The sequence below is a fragment of the Schistocerca nitens genome, chromosome 12 (genome assembly GCF_023898315.1).
Source record: "Schistocerca nitens isolate TAMUIC-IGC-003100 chromosome 12, iqSchNite1.1, whole genome shotgun sequence".
Lineage (NCBI taxonomy): Eukaryota > Metazoa > Arthropoda > Insecta > Orthoptera > Acrididae > Schistocerca > Schistocerca nitens.
In genome coordinates, this window is record NC_064625.1 from 172,401,307 (window position 1) to 172,424,217 (window position 22,911).

The 22,911-nt window shown below is 47.0% G+C and overlaps 1 protein-coding gene across 2 annotated transcripts in view; it reads left to right on the plus strand.

Annotated features, from left to right (window-relative positions):
- Positions 1-362: 362 nt before the first annotated feature.
- LOC126215365 (uridine phosphorylase 1) overlaps positions 363-22,911 on the plus strand; it is a 415,530-nt gene continuing 392,981 nt past the window's right edge. For both annotated transcript variants that reach the window (XM_049942057.1, XM_049942059.1), the window contains exon 1: positions 363-645. Coding sequence is in view for 1 of the 2 variants with exons in the window: in XM_049942059.1 (XP_049798016.1) it covers positions 590-645 (56 nt within the window). In the remaining variant the exon portion in view is untranslated. The remainder of the gene's footprint in view (positions 646-22,911) is intronic.

Below are 22,911 nucleotides of genomic sequence, written 5' to 3' on the forward strand. Positions count from 1 at the left end.
AAATAAAACAACAACACTACACAAAAAATTCTGAAATAATAGCATGTAAACAAATATTACGGAGCACGATGTGTCTCTTTGGGGAGCGGGGATACGCTTCTTGGGACAGCGGTAGCGGGGAGGTAGTGGCTGCAGCGCCTCTTTCTTTCCTCGATACTCCGCTGGATCGACTTTACGAACAGAGCGACGAGGCCGAGTGATCGACAGTCGCAAAAATTACGACCTCGACAGCAGCGCTCGTTGCTGCAACAGCAGGAAGCGCGAACAGCGGCGCCTCGCGCTAGCGCTCCTCGCGGCAGACGCCAGAACTACGAGCGCTCGGCCGGCCCCGCGCTGCGCTGACGGATCAGTGGCGACCGGGCGCAGGTGGAACGCCGCTGTCCGCTCCCTATTGCCGACAGTGCGCGGTGCTGCAGGCGCACACACCCCCGTCTCCTCCCAAGTGCGACAGGATGCGGCCGGCCCTGCTCTAGGAGACCGCGTCGCGCCTACACCAGTTACCCCGTCGCCTCGACAGCGCGCATCCCGTCTGCACACGAAATTTCAGTCACCTTTCCCCGTTTGACACCTTTTCCGCCGATTCTCAGCCATGTCGAAGCCGGAGAAGCTGATCATCATGTCGTCCGACGAGGAGGAATTGGACGAGTAAGTACTGCCCCTGGCCACACCTGTTCTCTTGTTTGGCGCCTTGCTTTCAGATCTCAGAGCGTTTCGGCGCTCCCGCCCCCATGGAAACGACGATATCGACCCAGCAGAAACAAGCGGAAATTACTCTGCCTTCGTCCAAAGAGCAAACAGGAATATTGATATTTCACAGTGTATCGGATTCCGAAGTCTGAGAAAGAAAAGAAAAGATATCGTTGCTCCTGTGAGGTGGGCGAATTTACGCTTTGTGTGTGTCTGTCTGTGTGTGTGTGTGTGTGTAAATATGTGCCCGCATTTTGAAGTGGCGGACATCTAAAACTCTAACTTAAAACCGCCTGAACATCTTTTTTTTTTGTTATATGCTCATCCATTTACCGCAAAATTACACTACTTGCACTTTCAAGCAACCAACGTTTTATGGATTATGTGTCACATTCTGTTGATTAACAGCTGAGTTCCGTGCTTGTTCAGTCGTTTCTCCCAGTCTCACTGGAGGCAGGAAGAGCGATTGAAGTTAAAATCGCGTCGACGACGAAGTCATTAGAGTTGGGCCACAAGTTCGGATAGCGGAGAGAAATCGGTCCCTTTCAAAGCAATCATTCCAGCACTCGCCTTACAAATTTTAGTGAAACCTTGTAAAACCTAAAAATAATTGACTGCGCGAGAATTCGAACCACGGGGCCAGTGACTTACCACTGCTCCACATCGCTTGGTTATTGATTTTAAAAGGGAATTACATCTGCTTATAGTGTAAAAAACAAGCTGACTTTATCGACACGTTTCCAAAAGAGTATTTGACGCTTCTTTTCTATGTAGTAAAAAGTCGTAAGCATACTACGTTTGGCTGAACTTGTTGGAAGCGTTCCAGACTTATTCTTTGCTTTTCACGCTGCCTACTGCCACACCCACTCCCACGAATTAAATGCCGTGATTTACCAGCAAACGTAGCCGGAAAACTATAGACTCGGCATGCATTCTTTTTCCTAGATAGTAAGCCATATATGTACTAAGTTGGTTGACATGTTTCGATGGATTTCCCAAATATTATGCTTCCCTCCGTAACACACCGATGTTTGTTCACAAAGCAAAATTAAATGGGATTGCGGACAAGGTTTGTTACACTATTGAGGATTTCTTGGTATGGGTGATGCAGCATATTTTCCGGATGGAGAATCGTTGACAGAAATGGAAGACAGTTTAGTCGTCCCCTAAGGAAGTGTGTTGTCGCCCTTGATGTTGTTATTAATCACATGGCAGTCAATACCAATACTAACCACAGACTTTTTCCAGATGATCGTTATCTCTATATACAAAAGAACACCTTCTGACTGATTCAGTGACTGCTCGTCGCCCACCCCAAACTGCTAAGGGTAGAAACTTGAAATGTGGAGAGGATGTTGACCTTGTACTGTATGATTTTTCGAAATTCCAACAGTAAGGGGGTGAAATAGGGGATAAAAGATTTTTCGAAAATATTTTGGTTTTTTGGCCAGAAAAGAAAATACGTGTTTCAGTGCCTTTGGAGAAAAACTACTTCTATAAAAACTGGTATTTGACTTCTCGTTTATAAATTAAAAAATACGTGTTACACAGGTTTTTTAATGTATTTTTAAATTCAACCCCTAAGGGAGTGAAATAAAGGATAAATAGAATTATGAAAGCTGAATCGCTTTTTGGTGAGAAGTGCGTTCGGAAAAGAGCAAGATCTATCCCTTAATAAGTGTGAAAAATTTAGAAGATGCAATTTGTAAATTGAATCAAAGGAATCTATTCAACAGTCACCACGACAAATCGGCTTTTGTCTGAACTCCACAGAAAAAGAAACGGATCATTAATACGCTGATTTTTTTCAGTACGTCTTGTAAAGTAGTAAGTGTAAATTAGAAAAATTAATTATTTTGTGTAAAGAAAACTTATATTAAAATGACACGTTCCACATCATTACGAAATGTCGTATTCATTATCTATGGAACAAGCATTGATGTATGTATGTATGTATATGTAGCTCCAAAATAATTTTGTTATAGTAATACGCAAACTAATTATTACTGACGACAAAATGGGTGACATATTTAGATGCTATTCCATGTACAGGAATATCCATCTGTGAGAATGGCGCTATTAATTAGAGAAGCACTAATCCAGTTTCTCTCTTTCTTTTTTAACTCGCTGTATGAAATTAAATTAAATTCACTGTAACACTTTAATTATTCAAAGACTGCCAGCCGTGTAAAGGATCACTAACTCTTTTACAGTGCAAACGAGGAATAGGCATAACAACATACTAATTCGATTAAAGAAAAACAAAAAAAGGTATGTACGGACCACACATCTACGCAAGTGAAGCAGCGGACAATAACCTAGTCTACAGAAACGTACTACATGGACAAAGCTGCCCAAATATCCAGTCGGATCTTGGTAAGATTTACACACAGTGCTCTGCGACATTCCTCAGACTTTTTATCATTTATTTAACCAGTTAACATTTTGCAACAAGGTTTCATCATCAACAACACTGTCTGAGAAGTTGTGCAAAGGTTGGCGATTTGGTCCTGAGGCTGCGACACAAGTTTATCATAACAGGATTCGGTCAACTCGGACAAATACCTGCGTGTAACGAGGTCTGTAGGGATATGAAATGGAACAGTGAGCTAGGCTCAAGTGCAGGTAAGACAAGCTCCATGCCTCTCTGCTCGGTGGCAGTACAGTGTAAAAATGCGGTTGGTCTGCAACCCATGTCGCTAACACATCACTCGAGCGTGCCATCCAACAATCTTGTTCTCATGCGTGTGGATCCCGTGCCAAAAAATAGGTATAACAAAGGGGGGGGGGGGATTGGGTTGGTTTGTTTGGGGAAGGAGACCAGACAGCGAGGTCGTCGGTCTCATCGGATTAGGGATTCAAAGGAACCATCCCAGCATTTGCCTGGAGCGATTTATTGAAATCACGGGAAACCTAAATCAGGATGGCCGGATGCGGGATTGAACCGTCGTCCTCCCGAATGCGAGTCCAGTGTGTTAGCCACTGGTCTAACAAGGAACACTGAATATGTACAAAGGAGGGCACGGCAGGTGGTCACAGCTTCGACTCACGGGAAAGTATACCACACGTTGAAGATCGTGAATTGTCTCACAGAAGCCTACTTAGAAAGCCTCGAGAAAAAATGACCACAAAGATTAGATTAATTCCAGCGCACACATAGGCATTTAAATAGTCATTCTTCTCGCGCTCCGTGCGCGATCGGAGAATGCATGAAGTTGTACTTAATAGCTCAACCAATGTAGTCTGAGAACGAATCACATCTAATATACACTGTCGGAAAAAAATTAATGCACACCTCTAGAGATTTTCCAATGCACTCAAGCTCTATTCTAGCAACAGTTCATATGGAGTACGTGAACTGACTACAGTTCAATAGCACAAGCGGTTACGAGGTACCAGGAATCGACACAAGCTGAAACACCCATGTTCGTATGTGGTACAGCTTCAAATGGCTCTGAGCACTATGGGACTTAAAGTTCTCAGGTCATCAATCCCCTAGACTTACAACTGCTTAAACCTAAGCTAAGAACATCACACACATCCATGCCCGAGACAGGATTCGAACCTGCGACCGCAGCAGCAGCACGGCTGTAGACTGAAGCTTCTAGAACCGCTCGACCAGAGCGGCCGGCCGGTACAGCTTTCATGGGCAGCAGTGCAGGTATTGACGCTGGCATCCCGTCGATCGTACAGATGAAGAATACTGTCCTGGAATACGTTACGCCACGCCTCTTCGATCTTTTCAGGTAGTTCTGCAAGGCCTGATTGGCTGACGAGTCGCGCGAGTCACTTCTCGTCCCATCGTATCCGACACGTGCCCGATTGGGGACAAGTCTGGAGATCGTGATGGCCAGGGAAGTTTCTGCACGTCCTGAAGAGCACGTTGAGTTTGACGGGCAGTGTGCGGGCGAGCATTGTCCAGCTGGAACATACCACCACCTACTTGTCGCAACAGAACGGCTCTAACAACATTGTGCACGCACCGAGCGCTGGTTAGCGTTCCCTCCAGAAACACCAAAGGTGAACGAGGGTTGTAGCTTATCGCAGCCCAGACCATGAGGCCAGGCGTGGGGCCAGCGTGTCTTGAACCAACGCACTCTGCGAGACAGCGCCCACCAGGTGTTTTGTGACGGCTCCGAAACCCAATGTCCTCGGCGGTACTTTTGGGGCAGCCACCAAAAATTGTATAAAGCGTGGGTAGTGACCAGGATGTAGCAATGTCTGTTGGCCGAAAACTAATTAATGACAAGAATTGCGCCAGCTAGAATGAAGAGATAACTTATCTTCATTTCTGACGAAACGTGCACCAGCAATACAAGTCCGAGTAATATCCGAGAGTAATCCGTGTACTGAGCCTCGTCGAATACAATAGCAAATATCACACTGCAATGGCTCCGCTATAAACTCCACGAGAGGCTAGCAATAGACAATAGACTGTCCGTCTCGGGTTTTTTTTTTTTTTTACTTTATTGTTATTTTAAAACCTGTACAAATCAGGTAGGCTGGCAGCGGCACACTACGCCGCTCTTCAGCCATAGCGTTTTACAAGAGTATAAAAAATGGTGAATGACAATGAACAAAATGACGGGCAAAAGAGAGAGGTCACAGAGACACAAAAAACACGGAGTCGTTCACATGTGACGATAACAACACTGAAAACACGTTGGCACGGCGCACAAAACACTGATGAATCCGACGGCACAAGTGAACGTAGTAGTGGGACAGCGGACACCAAAAACACTATACGACGTCACACACACGAGACACAGAAGGCGACGATCTCCGGCGCGCAAATGTTCACTATGCCTGTGCGAGACCTGCCAAGAGAGGAGGAGGAGGAAGGGGAGTGGGAGAGCGAGAGGGGAGAGCAGAGATGCCACGGGCAGGGGAGATAGGGGGGAGGGAGGAAGGGGGAGAGGAAGCCCGGGGGAAGAGGGGGAAGGGAGGGGACGGGGAGATGGAAAAAGAAGGGAAGAGAAGAGAAGGGAGGGAGGGTGCCGAAAGGAAAGGACACGGGAAGTGGGGGGGCGGGGCAGGGTCAAAGTTGATAGGAGGGGTAGATGGAGGGGACGAGGACATCATCAGGGAGAGGGAGCTGGCGGAAGCCACCTTGGGAGAGGGTAAGGAGGGTGGACAGATGGAGACCGGGCGGGACGTGGGAATACAGGCGCGGCAGCGGGCGGGGGTGGGAGAGGATCGGGGAGACGAGCGGGTGAGGAGGATCAAGTTTACGGGAGGTGTACAAGATCTGTATCCTTTCAAGGAAAAGGAGGAGGTGGGGGAAGGGGATGAGATCATACAGGATCCGCGTGGGGGAGGGGAGACGGATGCGATAGGCGAGGCGGAGAGCGTGGCGTTCGAGGATTTGGAGGGATTTATAAAAGGGAGGGGGGGCGGAGATCCAAGCCGGATGGGCATAACAAAGGATAGGGCGGATGAGGGATTTATAGGTGTGGAGGATGGTGGAGGGGTCCAGACCCCACGTACGGCCGGAGAGGAGCTTGAGGAGGCTGAGTCGGGAGCGTGCCTTGGCTTGGATTGTCCGGAGGTGGGGAGTCCAGGAGAGGCGACGGTCGAGGGTGACGCCAAGGTACTTAAGGGTGGGAGTGAGGGCGATAGGATGGCCATAGATGGTGATGTAGAAATCAAGGAGGCGGAAGGAAGGGGTGGTTTTGCCTACAATGATCGCCTGGGTTTTGGAGGGATACCGTCCCGGGGCCAGCGCTCCTCCTTATATGCAAAAGGCAGAGGGCGCTGCGGACCCGAGCCCAGCCATGGCGCGACCTCTTCCGTCGGCGGTAACGCCCTGAGACGCCGCGCCGACGGCCGCGACAGGAACTGTGGCCAGGGCGCGCGTGCGCGAGTTGGTTGGTTGGTTGGTTGGGTGGGTCCGTGGATACAACAAGGTCTACGTCATGCAAGCGGAAGATCAACAACTGCGTGCACGCAGTTGAGCCGTGCACGTCGATGCTGTGGCGTGAGGCGTGAGTTGCGTGCCCTTGTGTATTCGCCCCACCCCCAACGCGGGGAACGTCTCGTACCAGACGAGAACCCCAAATGCTTGTATGGTACAGTAATTGTGCTGTATGCCTACGTGCAGACAGTATTTGTGCAGCATAGTGTAACTGAGGCGGAATAAGGGGAACCAGCCAGCATTCGCTAAGGCAGATGGAAAACCGCCTTAAAAACCGAGGCGGAATAATGGGAACCAGCTCGCATTGGCCGAGGCAGATGGAAAAACCATCCACAGGCTGGCCGGCACACCGGACCTGTCCGCAGCTCGTGGTCGTGCGGCAGCGTTCCCGCTTCCCGCGCCCGGGTTCCCGGGTTCGATTCCCGGCGGGATCAGGGATTTTCTCTGCCTCGTGATGACAGGGTGTTGTGTGATGTCTTTAGGTTAGTTAGGTTTAAGTAGTTCTACGTTCCAGGGGACTGATCACCATAGCTGTTAAGTCCCATACTGCTCAGAGCCATTTGAACCATTTTTGAACACCGGACCTCGACACTAATCCGCCGGGCCGATTCGTACCGGGGACCGGCTCGCCTCCCCGCTCGGGAAGCAGCGCGTTACACCGCACGGCTAACCGGGCGGGCAGCCTATACAGGTTGATTCACGAAGATCTGCAAATACTCTAATATGTTATTCTACAAGTAAAACTAAAGAAAAAAGTTCCCACTGCTAATAAAACTGGTTCTCAACAGCTCGTGTCGAGACGTCTGGGCTCACCACTCCTCTTATGTGTGCTGTGGTAGCTGTACGGCCTGCCACTGCTGCCCTGACAGTAGGATAATCCCTGCTGGCGTTTGTGCTGCGTGGACGTCCAGAATCTCTACGGATGTGACAATGTTCACGTGGCCACCGATACGAGCATACTTGCACAACCGACGCACCACATGCAACTTGAAACTTCCTGGCGGATTAAAACTGTCTGCCGGACCGAGACTCGAACTCGGCACCTTTGCCTTTCGCGGGATAGTACTCTAGCATTTGAGCTACCCAAGCACGACTCACGCCCCGTCCTCACAGCTTTACTTCTGCCAGTACCTCGTCTCCTACCTTCCAAACTTCACACAAGCTCTTCTGCTCAGATGGTAGGGCACTTGCCCGCCAAAGGCAAAGATCCCCAGTTCTAGTCTCGGTCCGGCACCCAGCTTTAATCTGCCAGGAAGTTTCATATCAGCGCACACTCCGCTGCAGAGTGAAAATCTCATTACGTGCAACTTGTTCGGCAGTTATCGGAAACTACTCGCAAGGCTACATTGTGACCATTCTCAAACTCTGTCAGTTGGCCGTAGGAGCCACGAGGGCGTCTCCGTGCCATGGTTGCCTGGTTGCTCCACACGGACCCTTCTGGCTGTCAACATTCCCCACTAAAGGGCAGAAACAGATTGCGCTCTGGTAGCTATGCCACTACGCCATCTGTCGGCGGACAATGTTGACACCACCATCAGTATATCTACTATCCCCCAGGTGGCATATGCCGCCATCGGATCCAGGTGCACTAATTTTTTTCCCGGCTGTGTATATGTAACAAGAAGCGTTAGTTTTTACAGGCATACATCCAGCAACATCAGGAATTGGTAAACAGTATCCCTAAAAGTACAATTGACTGGTTTTCCGCGAATGGTCTCACACTCAATTTTAAAAAGACGCAACATACTCTGTTCTGCGTGTCTAGAGGTACTACACCAATGATAAATAAACACATGGTGAGGAGATAATAAATACGGTGGAAATTTCAAAATTCTTAGGCGTCCATATTGATGAGAATTTAAACTGCAAAAATCACATTTCTGAACTCCTAAAAGAAGGTTAGTTCAGCAGACTCATTGTAAATTTTGCGGTGAAACAACTCAGTAACTTGTATTCTCCATATTTCCATTCAACAATGTCATATGAAACAATGTTCTTGGGTAACTAATCATCAAGAAAGAATGTCATTGATCTAAAATGTGCTGTAAGAATAACATGTGGTGGTCACCCACTACCATCTTGCACACACATGTGTTTAAGGAGTTGTTAAATCTGACTATGCCTTCACAGTGTACGTATTTCCTCATGAAGTTTGTTGTAAATAATACGCTATAGTTCAAACGGAGTAATAGTCTACATAATTATACGAGAAGAAAAAAATGATATTCATGACTCTACATTACGGCTGTTTTAGCACAAAATTGGGTGCACAATACTGTAACGAAAATTTCTGGTCACCTATTTCATTTCATTTTACATCCCATGTTCCACAGGACCATATTCACGAGCGAGTCTCATTGGTCACGGAACGAGTCAGTACATGAAGTTATAACAGAAGAAGAATAATGGTGATGTAAAATATCCGAGAAACAGAAAGGGAAAATTTGAAAAATTGAAAAAGTTTCTTTGTAACAACTCCTCCTGTCCAGTACAAGAATTTCAATTATTATCATGCGTGAAAGATAGTGGGTAGCAGTTACTAACTGAGACCTCTATATTATAAAAAAAAAAAAAAAAAAAAAAAAAAAAAACTTGAAAGTTCAGCACGTAGCCACATTTACAAATTTATTTGAGATGCGAATGTTAAATGACAAGTACCGCATTCTGTATTACTATTTATCGTGCAAATGGTCCATGGAACATGAAATTAATGAACCAAATTAAACTCTGGTAAAAGGCCTAACATCTGTTACCCTCCGAAGTGCCCACTGCCACTCGCTTCATAGTGATCCTTTCCTATGACACTCCCAACTAGAACCAAAAAGTTTGCGAAGAATGTCCCAATGCACAGTATTTTTTTCACAAAGTTTGATTGGCACTGTTTCGGGGGCTGGAGATATATTCGGGAGCACTCCCTCGCAAAACATTACTTTCATTTTTTATTTTGTATTTTAACACGGCCCTTTAAGTTTTCCAAACACTCTTGTCAGCAGTGTGGCGACACTCTTCGAGCGTCTGTCATGTTTCGCCACCACTTCTGCTACGCTTCCAAACCTAACAAACCTGCCACCATTTGTGCTGATCTCCTTTGTCTTATACTGGATGTCCACTGTTAGTCTGATTTGATAGGGACCCAATAGTTTTCAGCAGTTTTCTGAGGTATGGGCTGCACAAGCGCTTCGTACGTAATGTCTTTTTATAGATAAACTGTCACTGCCCTATGGCTGGTAATGTGCCATTTCCTCAGGTTGATGCGAAGTTCCTTCACTACAGAAAGACATTCGACACCGTCGCGTACTTCCGTTCAATTTAAAAAAAGAAAAGGAGGAGCAAGATTACCGAATACCCGACCATACCCTATGTGATCAAAAGTATCCGGATACCTGGCTGAAAATGACTTACAAGTTCGTGGCGGTAATGCTGGAATTCAGTATGGTGTTGGTCTATCCTTAGCCTTGATGACAACTTCCACTCTCGTAGGCATACGTTCAATCAGGTGCTCGAAGGTTTCTTGGGGAATGGCAGACCATTCTTCACGGACTGCTGCACTGAGGTATCGATGTCTGTCGGTGAGGCCTGGCACGAAGTCGGTGTTCCAAAACAACCCAAAGGTGTTCTATAGGATTCAGGTCAGGACTCTGTGTAGGCCAGTCCATTAGAGGGATGTTGTTATCGTGTAACCACTTCCCCACAGGCCGTACATTATGAACAGTATTCGTGTTGAAAGATGCAATCGCCATCCCCGAATTTCTCTTCAACAGTAGGAAGCAAGGAAGTGCTTATAACATTGATGTAGGCCTGTACTGTGATAGTGCCGCGCAAAACAACAAGGGTTGCAACCCCCCTCCATGAAAAATACGCCCACACCATAACACCACCGCCTCCGAATTTCACTGTTGGCACTACACACGCTGGCAGACGAAATTCACCGGGCATTCCCCGTACCCACACCCTGCCATCGGATCGCTGCATTGTGTACCGTGATTCGTCACTCCACACAACGTCTTTCGACTGTTCGATCGTCCAATGTTTACGCTCCTTACACCAAGCAAGCGAGGCGTTATTTGGCATTTACCGGCGTGACGTGTGGCTTACGAGCAGCAGCTCGACCGTGAAATCCAAGTTTTCTCACCTCCCGCCTAACTGTCATAGTACTTGCAGTGGATCCTGATGCACTGTGGAATTCCTTTGTGATGGTCGGAATAGATGTCTGCCTATTACAAATTACGACCCTCTTCACCTGTCACCTCTCTCTGTCGGTCAACAGACGAGGTCGTCATCTACGCTTTTGTGCTGTACATGTCCCTTCAGGTTTCCACTTCACTATCACATCGGAAACTGTGGACCTAGGGATGTTTAGGAGTGTGGAAACCTCGCGTACAGACGTATGACGCAAGTGACACCCTGTCACCTGACCACGTTCGAAGTCTGTGAGTTCCGCGGAGCGCCCCATTCTGCTCTCTCACGATGTCTCATGACTAATGAGGTCGCTGATATGGAGTACCTGGAAGTAAGAGATAGCACAATGCACCTAATATGAAAAACTTATATTTTTGGGGGCGGCCGGATACTTTTGATCACATAGTGTACTTGCGACTAGATACAACATTTCCTTGCATATAGAATCTAACATGCACTGTTAACGGAACAAAATCAAGAGCTGTAAAATTAATTCCGTAGAGTGTGGAGGACCGTTTCTGTTTAAAGTGCATATAAATGATCTAGTAAAAAGCGTCGGTAGGTGTTTAACGCTGTTTGCATATGATGAGGTTGTCTACAACAAAGTAGCAAAGCCAGAAGACAGTGAGGATTTGCGGAAGGGCCTGCAGAGGCTTGATGAATGGTGCAGGCTCTGGCATTTGACCCTGAACGTAAACAACATATCGGGCGCACACATGAAAGCAAATCCACTACTGTACAACTATACTACTGACGACAAACCGCTGGGAACAGTATCTGTCATAGAATACCTAGGAGTATCTATCCGAATCGACCTTAACTGGAATGGTCACATAAAACTGTAGGAAAAGCAGATGGCAAACTGAGGTTCGTACGAAGAACCTTAAGAAAGTGTAATTCGTCCACCATAGAAGTGGCTTACAAGGCATTTGCTAGAGCGAGTATTAAATATTGTTCATCAGTTTGAGACCCTCACCAGAGGGGACTGATAGAAGAGCGGTGCGTTTCGTCACGGGATCGTTTAGTCGGCGAGAGAGCGTTACAGAGATGCTCGACGAACTCCGGTGGTGGGCATTTCAAGAGACGTGTTGTGCATAACGGAGAGGTTTGCTATTCACGTTTGGAGAGAGTACTTTCCGGGAAGTGTCGTACAACATATTGCTTGCTCCCAGATATGCCTCGCAAAATGATCACTACGGGAGAATTCGAGAAATTAGAGATAATGCAGTGGTTTAAGGACAGTCGTTCTTCCCAGTGTGATAGGACCGCTGATGTTCACTGTATACATAAATTGCCTGGCGGACCGAGTGAGCAGCAACTTACAGTTGTTGGCTGACGGCACTGCCGTGTACGAAAGATCATCGTCGTTGATCGATGTTCTGAATGAAGAAAAATGTAAGTTAATGCGAATGAGTAGGAAAAACAATCATGTGACGTTGCAGTACAGCGGTAGTGGTGTGCCGTTTGAGCCGGTCACATTGATTAAATATTCAGGCGTAACGTTGTAAAGCGATGTGAAACAGAATGAGCACGTCAGGTTGGTTGTAGGGAAGGTGAATTCTCCACTTCCGTTTATTGGGAGAAGTCTGGGAAAGTGTAGCTCACTTGTATAGGAGACAGCACATAGGGCGCTAGTGCGACCCATTCCTGAATATTATTCGAGAGTTTGGGATCCGCACCAGGTCGGACTAACGGAAGAAACTGAAGCGATTAAGAGGCGGGCTGAGACTGGTACGTTCGATAGGTTCGAAGAACACGCGAGTAGTACAGTCATGTTTCAGAACTTAAATGGCAAGGCGACGACCTTTACGCATAACAGAACAGGGAAAATTTGAGAGAACCGGATCCTGACAGCAGAACGATCCTACTGCTGCCAACGTACATCTCGCGTAAGGACCACGAAATAAGATGCGGAAAATTGGGGCAGTCGCTTTTCCCTCGCTCTGTTTGTGAGTAGAACACAAAAGAAAATGACTAGTAGAGGTGCGTGGTACCCTCCGCCATGCACCGTACGGTGGGTTTGGTAGAATGTGTGTAGTTGCAGATCACATAGTGGTACCAGAAGTAGACTCCGCCACACAGCGTCAGGTGGCTTGCGCAGTGTGGATGTAGATGCTTCAGCTACAATCCAGCCTTGCACATTCTACTCATTGTTGCTTCCAAGCAGTATGGATGTAGAAGCAGTTAATTCCATAAATTATCTGGGAGTACGCATTAGGAGTGATTTAAAATGGAATGATCATATAAAGTTGATCGTCGGTAAAGCAGATGCCAGACTGAGATTCATTGGAAGAATCTTAAGGAAATGCAATCCGAAAACAAAGCAAGTAGGTTACAGTACGATTGTTCGCCCACTGCTCGAATACTGCTCAGCAGTGTGGGATCCGTACCAGATAGGGTTGACAGAAGAGATAGAGAAGATCCAACGGAGAGCAGCGCGCTTCGTTACAGGATCATTTAGTAATCGCGAAAGCGTTACGGAGATGATAGATAAACTCCAGTGGATGACTCTGCAGGAGAGACGCTTAGTAGCTCGGTACGGGCTTTTGTTGAAGTTTCGAGAACATACCTTCGCCGAGGAGTCCAGCAGTATATTGCTCCCTCCTACGTATATCTCGCGAAGAGACCATGAGGATAAAATCAGAGAGATTAGAGCCCACACAGAGGCATACCGACAATCCTTCTTTCCACGAACAATACGACACTGGAATATAAGGGAGAACCGACAGAGGTACTCAAGGTACCCTCCGCCACACACCGTCAGGTGGCTTGCGGAGTACCGATGTAGATGTAGATGCTTTAGCTACAAACTTCCACATTCTACGCATTATTACTTCCAAATACAGTGGTGAGCAAAAAACATTTTGGGTATCTACTTAATATCTCGTTGGAAGGCAATACAGCAGCTGTTATGGATAGCTTGGATTCAACAAATAAATAGTGGATTTGTGGCAGTGTGTGGCACAGATATCTAAGCACAGTTCACTCAATAGTCTGGTTTGTGAGTGCGGAACCGGCGCACGATGGAGTCTCGGATGTCTTCGATGGGGTACAGACCAGGCGAATTTGGTGGTCAAGACAACAACGTGAGTTAGCTGTCATGTTCCTCGAACCAGTGTATCACGATTCTGGCCTTGAGACATGGAGAGTTATCCTGCTGGAAGGTAGGTACGCTCAGGGAAGATCTGAAGCATGAAGGAATGCACTTCGTATGCAATAATTTTCATGCAGTCGACAGCTGCAATGACGCCTTCGATCACCATCTCAGGTAGTAAGCCCAGGTGAATGTCCCCCACAGCGTAATATCCCCCCCCCCCCCGCCGCCCTCTCCATCCGCACCGGTCAGTATCTAACAGCTGTTCGCCTGTCGCCTGGATATCGGCGTATCCGGACACGATAAACACTGTTGCTGATACCCCATTATCGTCGCTGTGTGATGAAGGCAGTGAAACAGCATGGCCGGCCGGGGTGGCCGAGCGTTTCTAGGCGCTACAGTCTGGAACCGCGCGACCGCTACGGTCGCAGGTTCGAATCCTGCCTCGGGCATCGATGTGTATGCTGTCCTTAGATTAGGTTTAAGTAGTTCTAAGTTCTAGGGAACTGATGACCTCAGAAGTCCCATAGTGCTCAGGGCCATTTGAACCATTTGAAACAGCATGAAGGGAAAAAAAACTGGGATGTTTTGCGAGTAGGACTTGCGCACCGAGGGTACCGTTCGAAGTATTAGATAGATCATCCCCCATCCCGCGAAATCGACGATTTTTGCCCGCTATCGATGTCTAAACAGCCGAGATATCAAACAATGTGACATATGTGGTGTCACCGCTAGACACCACACTTGCTAGGTGGTAACTTAAATCGGCCGCGGTCCTGTAGTACATGTCGGACCCGCGTGTCGCCACTGTGTATTCGCAAACGTAGCGCCACCACAGGGCAGGTCACAAGACACGGACATGACCTCGCCCCAGTTGTACGGACGACATAGCTTGCGACTAGACCTACCAAGTATTCCTCTCATTTGCCGAGAGACAGATTAAATAGCCTTCAGCTAGTCCATCGCTACTACCTAGCAAGGCGCCATGTGTATCATTGCTAATTGCTTACTACTATGCAAGAGATGTATTTCAACAAGAACAAGACTACATTAAAGTTAAGTATATTAAAATCTCTCTTCTTTTCTTTATAGTTTTCATCCAGTCTCCTGTTTCAGAATTTACGCCCGTCTGCGTTAGTTTCGCGTGCACCTAGCCACTCATTGTGTCGAGACCTTAGGGAATCGACACAACAACATAAATATCAGTATCTTCGGGCTGGATTGACTTACAGGTTTCAGTTTTTTACACCACAAAGCGACTGTAGATGTCAGTATGTGACAGTTTTGAAATTAGTTACCCATTGCTGAGGAAAAAGAGCTCCTTAAACGCGGACACACGGACGGTCGGATAACAGATGACAAAAGAAATACTTTTCCGTGTGATATTAACAATTTGATTTTTTCCTTTACTTCTACTGTGAAACCTTGTTTCTTGCCAAATTTCATGTGTCAACGGGGAGTGCACTATAGGTTTTGGTGAGTGAGTCTGGGAGCGTCAAAATACGTAACATAATGAAATTAAAAGATACGGCCGTTTGTCTTACATTCTAAAATTTTTTATTCCGCAAAGGGGCCGTGCACCTTATTATGTGACATATATTTCAACTTGATATGTCCAACCGTTCGTGAGAAAAATGGTTCTGTCGGACAGACAGACAGACTACTTCAGTTTTTACCGACCGAGGTACAGAGCCGTAGAAAGAGTACGTGGTCCAGCTTCCTGCACAGGCAGTCGCTCAACACCTCAAGGACGTGACACGTGCGACTCTGAAGCCTGTGAGATATCCACGAATCTGCTACAAGGTCCCGCCACAGCCGTATATCTGTCCAGCCGTTGTGATAAGCCTCTGCCACCGTATCACGCGCTGTTTTTTGAGCACACGTTGACGGAATCTGTTGTCTGTCTCCTGTCTGGTTACCACACAGGCAATTACTGTACGGACAATATGTTTTCGGGTGTGTAGCCGGGATATAGTGTACACAAATACAGCGGAAATATTTTGAAGGGTTCTGCTAAAGTGCACTACATCTATTACGGAAAGCGCATACGAGCCTATGTTCCTTTCAGAGTATGCTGACAAAATAGCCCCATACTTAGCAATCATATTCAACCGCTCGCTCGATCAGTGATCCGTACGTAAGGACAGAAAAGTTGTACAGGTCACATCAACACTCAAGAAAGTAAGTAAGTAATAGTAATCCAATGAATCATAGACCTATATCACTACCGTTGATTTGCAGTAGGATTTTGGAACATACTGTGTTCGACCATTATGAATTACCTAGAACAAAACGATCTGTTCACAAACAGTCAGCACGGACTCAGAAAATACCGAACTTACGAAATCCAACTAGCTCTTTGTTCGCAAGAAGTAGTGACTGCAGGGGATCTCACATCGATTCCATGCTTTTGTTTTTCCACAAAGCCGTCGATACCCTTCCTCACAAGCGAATTATTGTGAAATTGCGTGCCTTCGGAGTATCGTTTCAGTTGGGCGACTGGATTTCCTATCAAAGAAGTCACAGTTCGTCGTAACTGACGGAAAGCCGTCCAGTAAAACGAAAGTGATTTCTGGCGTCCCCGAAGGACCTGTTGCAGCCATCCTGCTGTGCCTAATCTGCATAAACCATTTAGGAGACAATTTGAGCAGCCCTCTTAAATTGTTTGCGGGTGGTGCTGTCATATGCTGCCTCTTAAAGTCAACAAAAGATTCAGACCAATTGGAAAATGTTTTAGCTATCTCATGGTACGAAAAGTGGCATTGCATTGCATTGCATTGCGAGGTCATCCACACAAGTACTAAAACGAATCCGCTTAACTTCGGTAACACGACAAACCACACACATCTAAAGGCTTTCACATCAACTAAATACCTGGGATTACAATTACGAATAACTTAAAGTGGAGAAATCACATAGGTAATGATTTGGAGAAAGTGAACGAAAAACTGCGATTTAGTGGCAGAACACTTAGAAGACGCAGAAGGTCTACTAGAGAGACTGCCTACACTAGCTTGCTATGCTCAATCGGATCCTTACGAGACTGGACTGGAGAAGGACATCGAAAAAGTGCAAAGAAGGGCAGCTCGTCCTGTAATCCTAGATTTCCGGAAGGCTTTTGACACTGTACCACACAAGCGGCTTGTAGTAAATTTGCGTGCTTGTTAAATATCATTTCACTTATGTGACCGGATTCGTGATTTCCTGTCAGAGGGGTCACAGTTCGTACTAATTGATGGAAAGGCGCTGAATAAAACAGAAGTGATTTGTGCCGTTCCCCAAGGTAGTGTCATACGCCCTCTGCTGTATCTTATCTATATAAACGATTTACGAGACAATCTGAGCAGCCGTCTTAGGTTGTTTGTAGACAATGCTGTCGTTTATCTTCTAGTAAAGTCATCAGAAGATCAAAACAAATTGCAAAACGAGTTAGTATGGTTTGAAAACTGTCAATTGACGATAAGTAATAAAAAGTGTGAGGCCATTCACATGAGTGCTACAAGGAATCAGTTAAACTTCGGTTACACGATAAATCAGTCAAATCCTAAGGCCGTAAATTCAACTAAATACCTAGGAATTACAATTAGGAACAACTTAAATTGGAAAGAACACAGAAAATGTTGTGGGGAAGGCAAACCAAAGACTGCGTTATATTGCCAGAACACTTAGAAAATGTAAGAGATTACTAAAGAGATTGCCTACACTACGCTTGTCCATTTTCTTTTAGAGTACTGCTGCGCGGTGTGGGATCCTTACCAGATAAGATTGGTGGAGTACATCGAGAAAGTTCAAAAATGAGCAGCACGTTTTGTACACCCCTGGAAATTGAAATAAAACCACCGTGAATTCATTGTCCCAGGAAGGGGAAACTTTATTGACACACTCCTGGGGTCAGATACATCACATGATCACACTGACAGAACCACAGGCACATAGACACAGGCAACAGAGCATACACAATGTCGGCACTAGTACAGTGTATATCCACCTTTCGCAGCAATGCAGGCTGCTATTCTCCCATGGAGACGATCGTAGAGATGCTGGATGTAGTCCTGTGGAACGGCTTGCCATGCCATTTCCACCTGGCGCCTCAGTTGGACCAGCGTTCGTGCCGGACGTGCAGACCGCGTGAGACGACGCTTCATCCAGTCCCAAACATGCTCAATGGGGGACAGATCCGGAGATCTTGCTGGCCAGGGTAGTTGACTTACACCTTCTAGAGCACGTTGGGTGGCACGGGATACATGCGGACGTGCATTGTCCTGTTGGAACAGCAAGTTCCCTTGCCGGTCTAGGAATGGTAGAACGATGGGTTCGATGACGGTTTGGATGTACCGTGCACTATTCAGTGTCCCCTCGACGATCACCAGTGGTGTACGGCCAGTGTAGGAGATCGCTCCCCACACCATGATGCCGGGTGTTGGCCCTGTGTGCCTCGGTCGTATGCAGTCCTGATTGTGGCGCTCACCTGCACGGCGCCAAACACGCATACGACCATCATTGGCACCAAGGCAGAAGCGACTCTCATCGCTGAAGACGACACGTCTCCATTCGTCCATTCACGCCTGTCGCGACACCACTGGAGGCGGGCTGCACGATGTTGGGGCGTGAGCGGAAGACGGCCTAACGGTGTGCGGGACCGTAGCCCAGCTTCATGGAGACGGTTGCGAATGGTCCTCGCCGATACCCCAGGAGCAACAGTGTCCCTAATTTGCTGGGAAGTGGCGGTGCGGTCCCCTACGGCACTGCGTAGGATCCTACGGTCTTGGCGTGCATCCGTGCGTCGCTGCGGTCCGGTCCCAGGTCGACGGGCACGTGCACCTTCCGCCGACCACTGGCGACAACATCGATGTACTGTGGAGACCTCACGCCCCACGTGTTGAGCAATTCGGCGGTACGTCCACCCGGCCTCCCGCATGCCCACTATACGCCCTCGCTCAAAGTCCGTCAACTGCACATACGGTTCACGTCCACGCTGTCGCGGCATGCTACCAGTGTTAAAGACTGCGATGGAGCTCCGTATGCCACGGCAAACTGGCTGACACTGACGGCGGCGGTGCACAAATGCTGCGCAGCTAGCGCCATTCGACGGCCAACACCGCGGTTCCTGGTGTGTCCGCTGTGCCGTGCGTGTGATCATTGCTTGTACAGCTCTCTCGCAGTGTCCGGAGCAAGTATGGTGGGTCTGACACACCGGCGTCAATGTGTTCTTTTTTCCATTTCCAGGAGTGTATTATCGAAAAACAGGGGAGAGATTGTCACGGACATGTACCGGATTTGGGATGGACATCATTAAAAGAAAGGAGTTTTTCGTTGCGGCGGAATTTCCTCACGAAATTTCAACCACCAACTTTGTCCTCCGAATGCGAAAACATTTTGTTGACGGCGTCCTACATAGGGAAATCTGAGCTCGCGCGGAAAAATATAGGTGTTCGTTTTCTCCGCGCGCTGTTCGATACTGGAATAATACAGAATTATTGTAAAGGTGGTTCGATGAAGCCTCTGCCAGCCACTTAATTGTGAATTAAGCGGTATGCATGTACTGTATTGTATGGAACTGGGGACCTAGAAACGATGGAGAGGCTTCGTCCCCGTCCTAGCCCCCAGTGGTTCACAACCCCACAACAGGCTCCAGCAGTCCACCCACCCCACTGCCGCCCCACACCGAACCCAGGGTTACTGTGCCGTTTTTCATGGAGGGGGCTTACACCCCTTGTTTTGCGTGGCACTGTCACAGCACAGGCCTACATTGATGTTTTAAGCACCGTCTTGCTTTCCACTGTTGAAGAGCAATACGGGGATAGCGATTGCATCTTTCATCAACACGATCGAGCACCTGTTCATAATGCACGGCCTGTGGCGAAGTGATTCCACGATAACAACATCCCTGTAATGGACTGGCCTGCACAGAGTCCTGACCTGAATCCTATAGAATCTTATAGATTTGCAGTAATCACTGTGCGGACGATGTGGCCTACTCTACACCTTATTTCAAATCTATATAACGATGTTGTGCTGATTATATTTATATGTTTTGACGATGCTATTATGGCCGTATCACTTTAGGACATGGTGTAAAAAAGATGTGAGGATGGTCATTACGGACTGAAACCGGTCATCGTCTAAAGAATTGATATTGTGATCGAAGACTGAAATAAAAAACATTTGAGAACACCTTTGGGTTGTTTTGGAACACCGACTTCGTGCAAAGCCTCACCGACCGACATCGATACCTCTCCTCAGTGCAGTACTCCGTGAAGAATGGGCTGCCATTCCCCAAGAAACCTTCCAGCACCTGATTGAACGTATGCCTGCGAGAGTGGAAGCTGCCATCAAGACTAAAGGTGGGCCAACACCATACTGAATTCCAGCATTACCGATGGAGGGAACCACGAACTTGTAAGTCGTTTTCAGCCAGGCGACCGGATACTTTTGATCACATAGTGTATTTTCAAGTTGGTTTTCTTAAAAATAAACCCTAACTTTTTCAGTGCTGTTCTATTAATTCAGCAATGACACGTTGGTCTGTCGACAAAGAGATCGGGATGTGGGTGAGAGAGCGTGCTGTTGTTCTTTCCCTGTCGGCACAGCACTATCTGGCCAGCTTCCTCCCCGCTGCTTTAAATCGTGCAGCTGCCAGTGGCGACTTCCACTTCCCCCTCCGCCCACTGTGTCAGTCTCTTCCTCATACGGCCCGGTCCGCTCGTGCGAGGCGCAGCAATTAGTGCCACGGCCCTGCGCGACTCACGAACGACAAGTGCTGCCTTTCGTGACCTTCGGTTTCGAAAGAACTGCTTGCTAAAGGAAACCAATAAGCAAGAGATGACGTCGCATTTTGAGTCACAACACCATGATTTTCTAATTGCCTAACACTAGTTAGGTAAGTGATTAATCGCGATTTCGTTTGAATGTACACCATGTGTACGAAATATTCAGGTTATCTAGTGTTCTTCTTTCGGATGACGAAAAGTTGTCAACTATGGTAGATTTCGGAGTTTAAGCACAATCTAAGATGACAACATATTTGCCAAAATTAATACGATTTCAAATATGATAGAGAGTAGGGAGACGCTATATGTGTTCCACGTAAAGAACTGTACAACACATTTAAATTTAAAACTACAGAGACACAAAATTAAACATAATCGTCATCATCTGCATGTAGCAGTCCACAACCACTGCCGTCGCCGTCGTCATAATCATTGTTATCATTCATACAATGTAAGCTTTCACGGCCGGTATTGTCTTCACTTAAAGCTTCCGGGCTGATGGGCCGTGGTCGAAGTATAAAACTCTCTCCTGACGTTTCGTCTCCGACTGCGGCAGACATCCTCGGAGGGAAAGCGGCGAACTGCGAAGAGAACTCGAGGCAGCACTGGTTATATAGGCAGTACAGAGGGCGCCACTGTCGATCACGTGGCGTCGGCTATCAGATTGTCTCTGGTAATACCAACATTCTCGATTGAAAGTAATCGATCGTCACGCTTGCGGTGCAACGCTGACATCCAAATTTTATCCAATTTAACACCTTCGTCTTTCCTGTTAAAATTATTACGATGTATATCAATCTCGATAGCCTCTCTATACAAGCGTGCATAATAATGTGAGGTTTTTGATATGACGCTCGTCTCGCTGAATTTTATTTCATGATCACCTTCCTGGTAAACATGTTCCGCTACGGCCGATTTATCCGTGTGACCTAGGCGGCAATTCCTCTTATGTTCGACAAGACGGGTGTTCACACTTCTCTTTGTGGTACCGATGTAAACCTGTCCACAACTACAAGGAATTTTATATAGCCCCGGTGTAGCCAAAGGGTGTCGTGCATCTTTTGCCGACCTTAAAAATTCTTTTATTTTCCTGGTGGGTCTGAAAATAGTATCCACCCCATACTTGCCTAAAATTTTCCCAATACGATCTGTGACCTTACTAACGAACGGAAGAAAAACTTTGCCCTTGGGTGACTGTTGTTCGTCGTTACTCCTGATTCTGTGCCTAGAGCGAAGTGATCGATCTATATCCTTGCTAGAATAGCCATTCTTCACCAAAGTTGACCGTAGATGTTCAATTTCATATTTAAACAGGTTCACTAAGTTTGTGCGCCCTGTCTACCAAAGTTTTCATTACAACTCTTTTTTGTCTAGGGTGGTGGTTTGAATCTATGTGTGGATAACGATCAGTATGTGTGGCCTTTCTATACACCTTATGGCCCAACGTTCCGTCCGGTCGTTTAATCACAGACACATCCAGGAAGTTCAATTGCCCATTCCTTTCTGTCTACATAGTGAATTGGATTTTCGGATTAATGCTGTTTAAATGTGTCAGGAAGGCATCCAATTGCTCTGCTCCGTGTGTCCATACCACGAACGTGTCATCGACGTAGCGATACCATCTGGCTGGTCTGTTACTGGCAGTCTGCAACGCCCGTTGTTCAAAAGTCTCCATAAAGAAGTTAGCCACAACAGGACTGAGAGGACTGCCCATAGCCACACCGTCAATCTGTTCATAAAAGTTATTATTGTACTGAAAGTAGGTTGTGGTGAGACAGTGTCGGAATAATTCCACATTATCGGTAGGAAAGATATGCGCTATGCATAAGATAGCTCCGTTTACCGGAATCATGGTAAATAACGACACAACGTCAAAACTGACGAGGATATCATCCGGGCCCACGCTCGTTTCCTTTAACTTGTCAATGAAATGAGCTGAATTTTTAATATGACTGTCTGTCCTATCAACAATAATACACTCCTGGAAATTGAAATAAGAACACCGTGAATTCATTGTCCCAGGAAGGGGAAACTTTATTGACACATTCCTGGGGTCAGATACATCACATGATCACATTGACAGAACCACAGGCACATAGACACAGGCAACAGAGCATGCACAATGTCGGCACTAGTACAGTGTATATCCACCTTTCGCAGCAATGCAGGCTGCTATTCTCCCATGGAGACGATCGTAGAGATGCTGGATGTAGTCCTGTGGAACGGCTTGCCATGCCATTTCCACCTGGCGCCTCAGTTGGACCAGC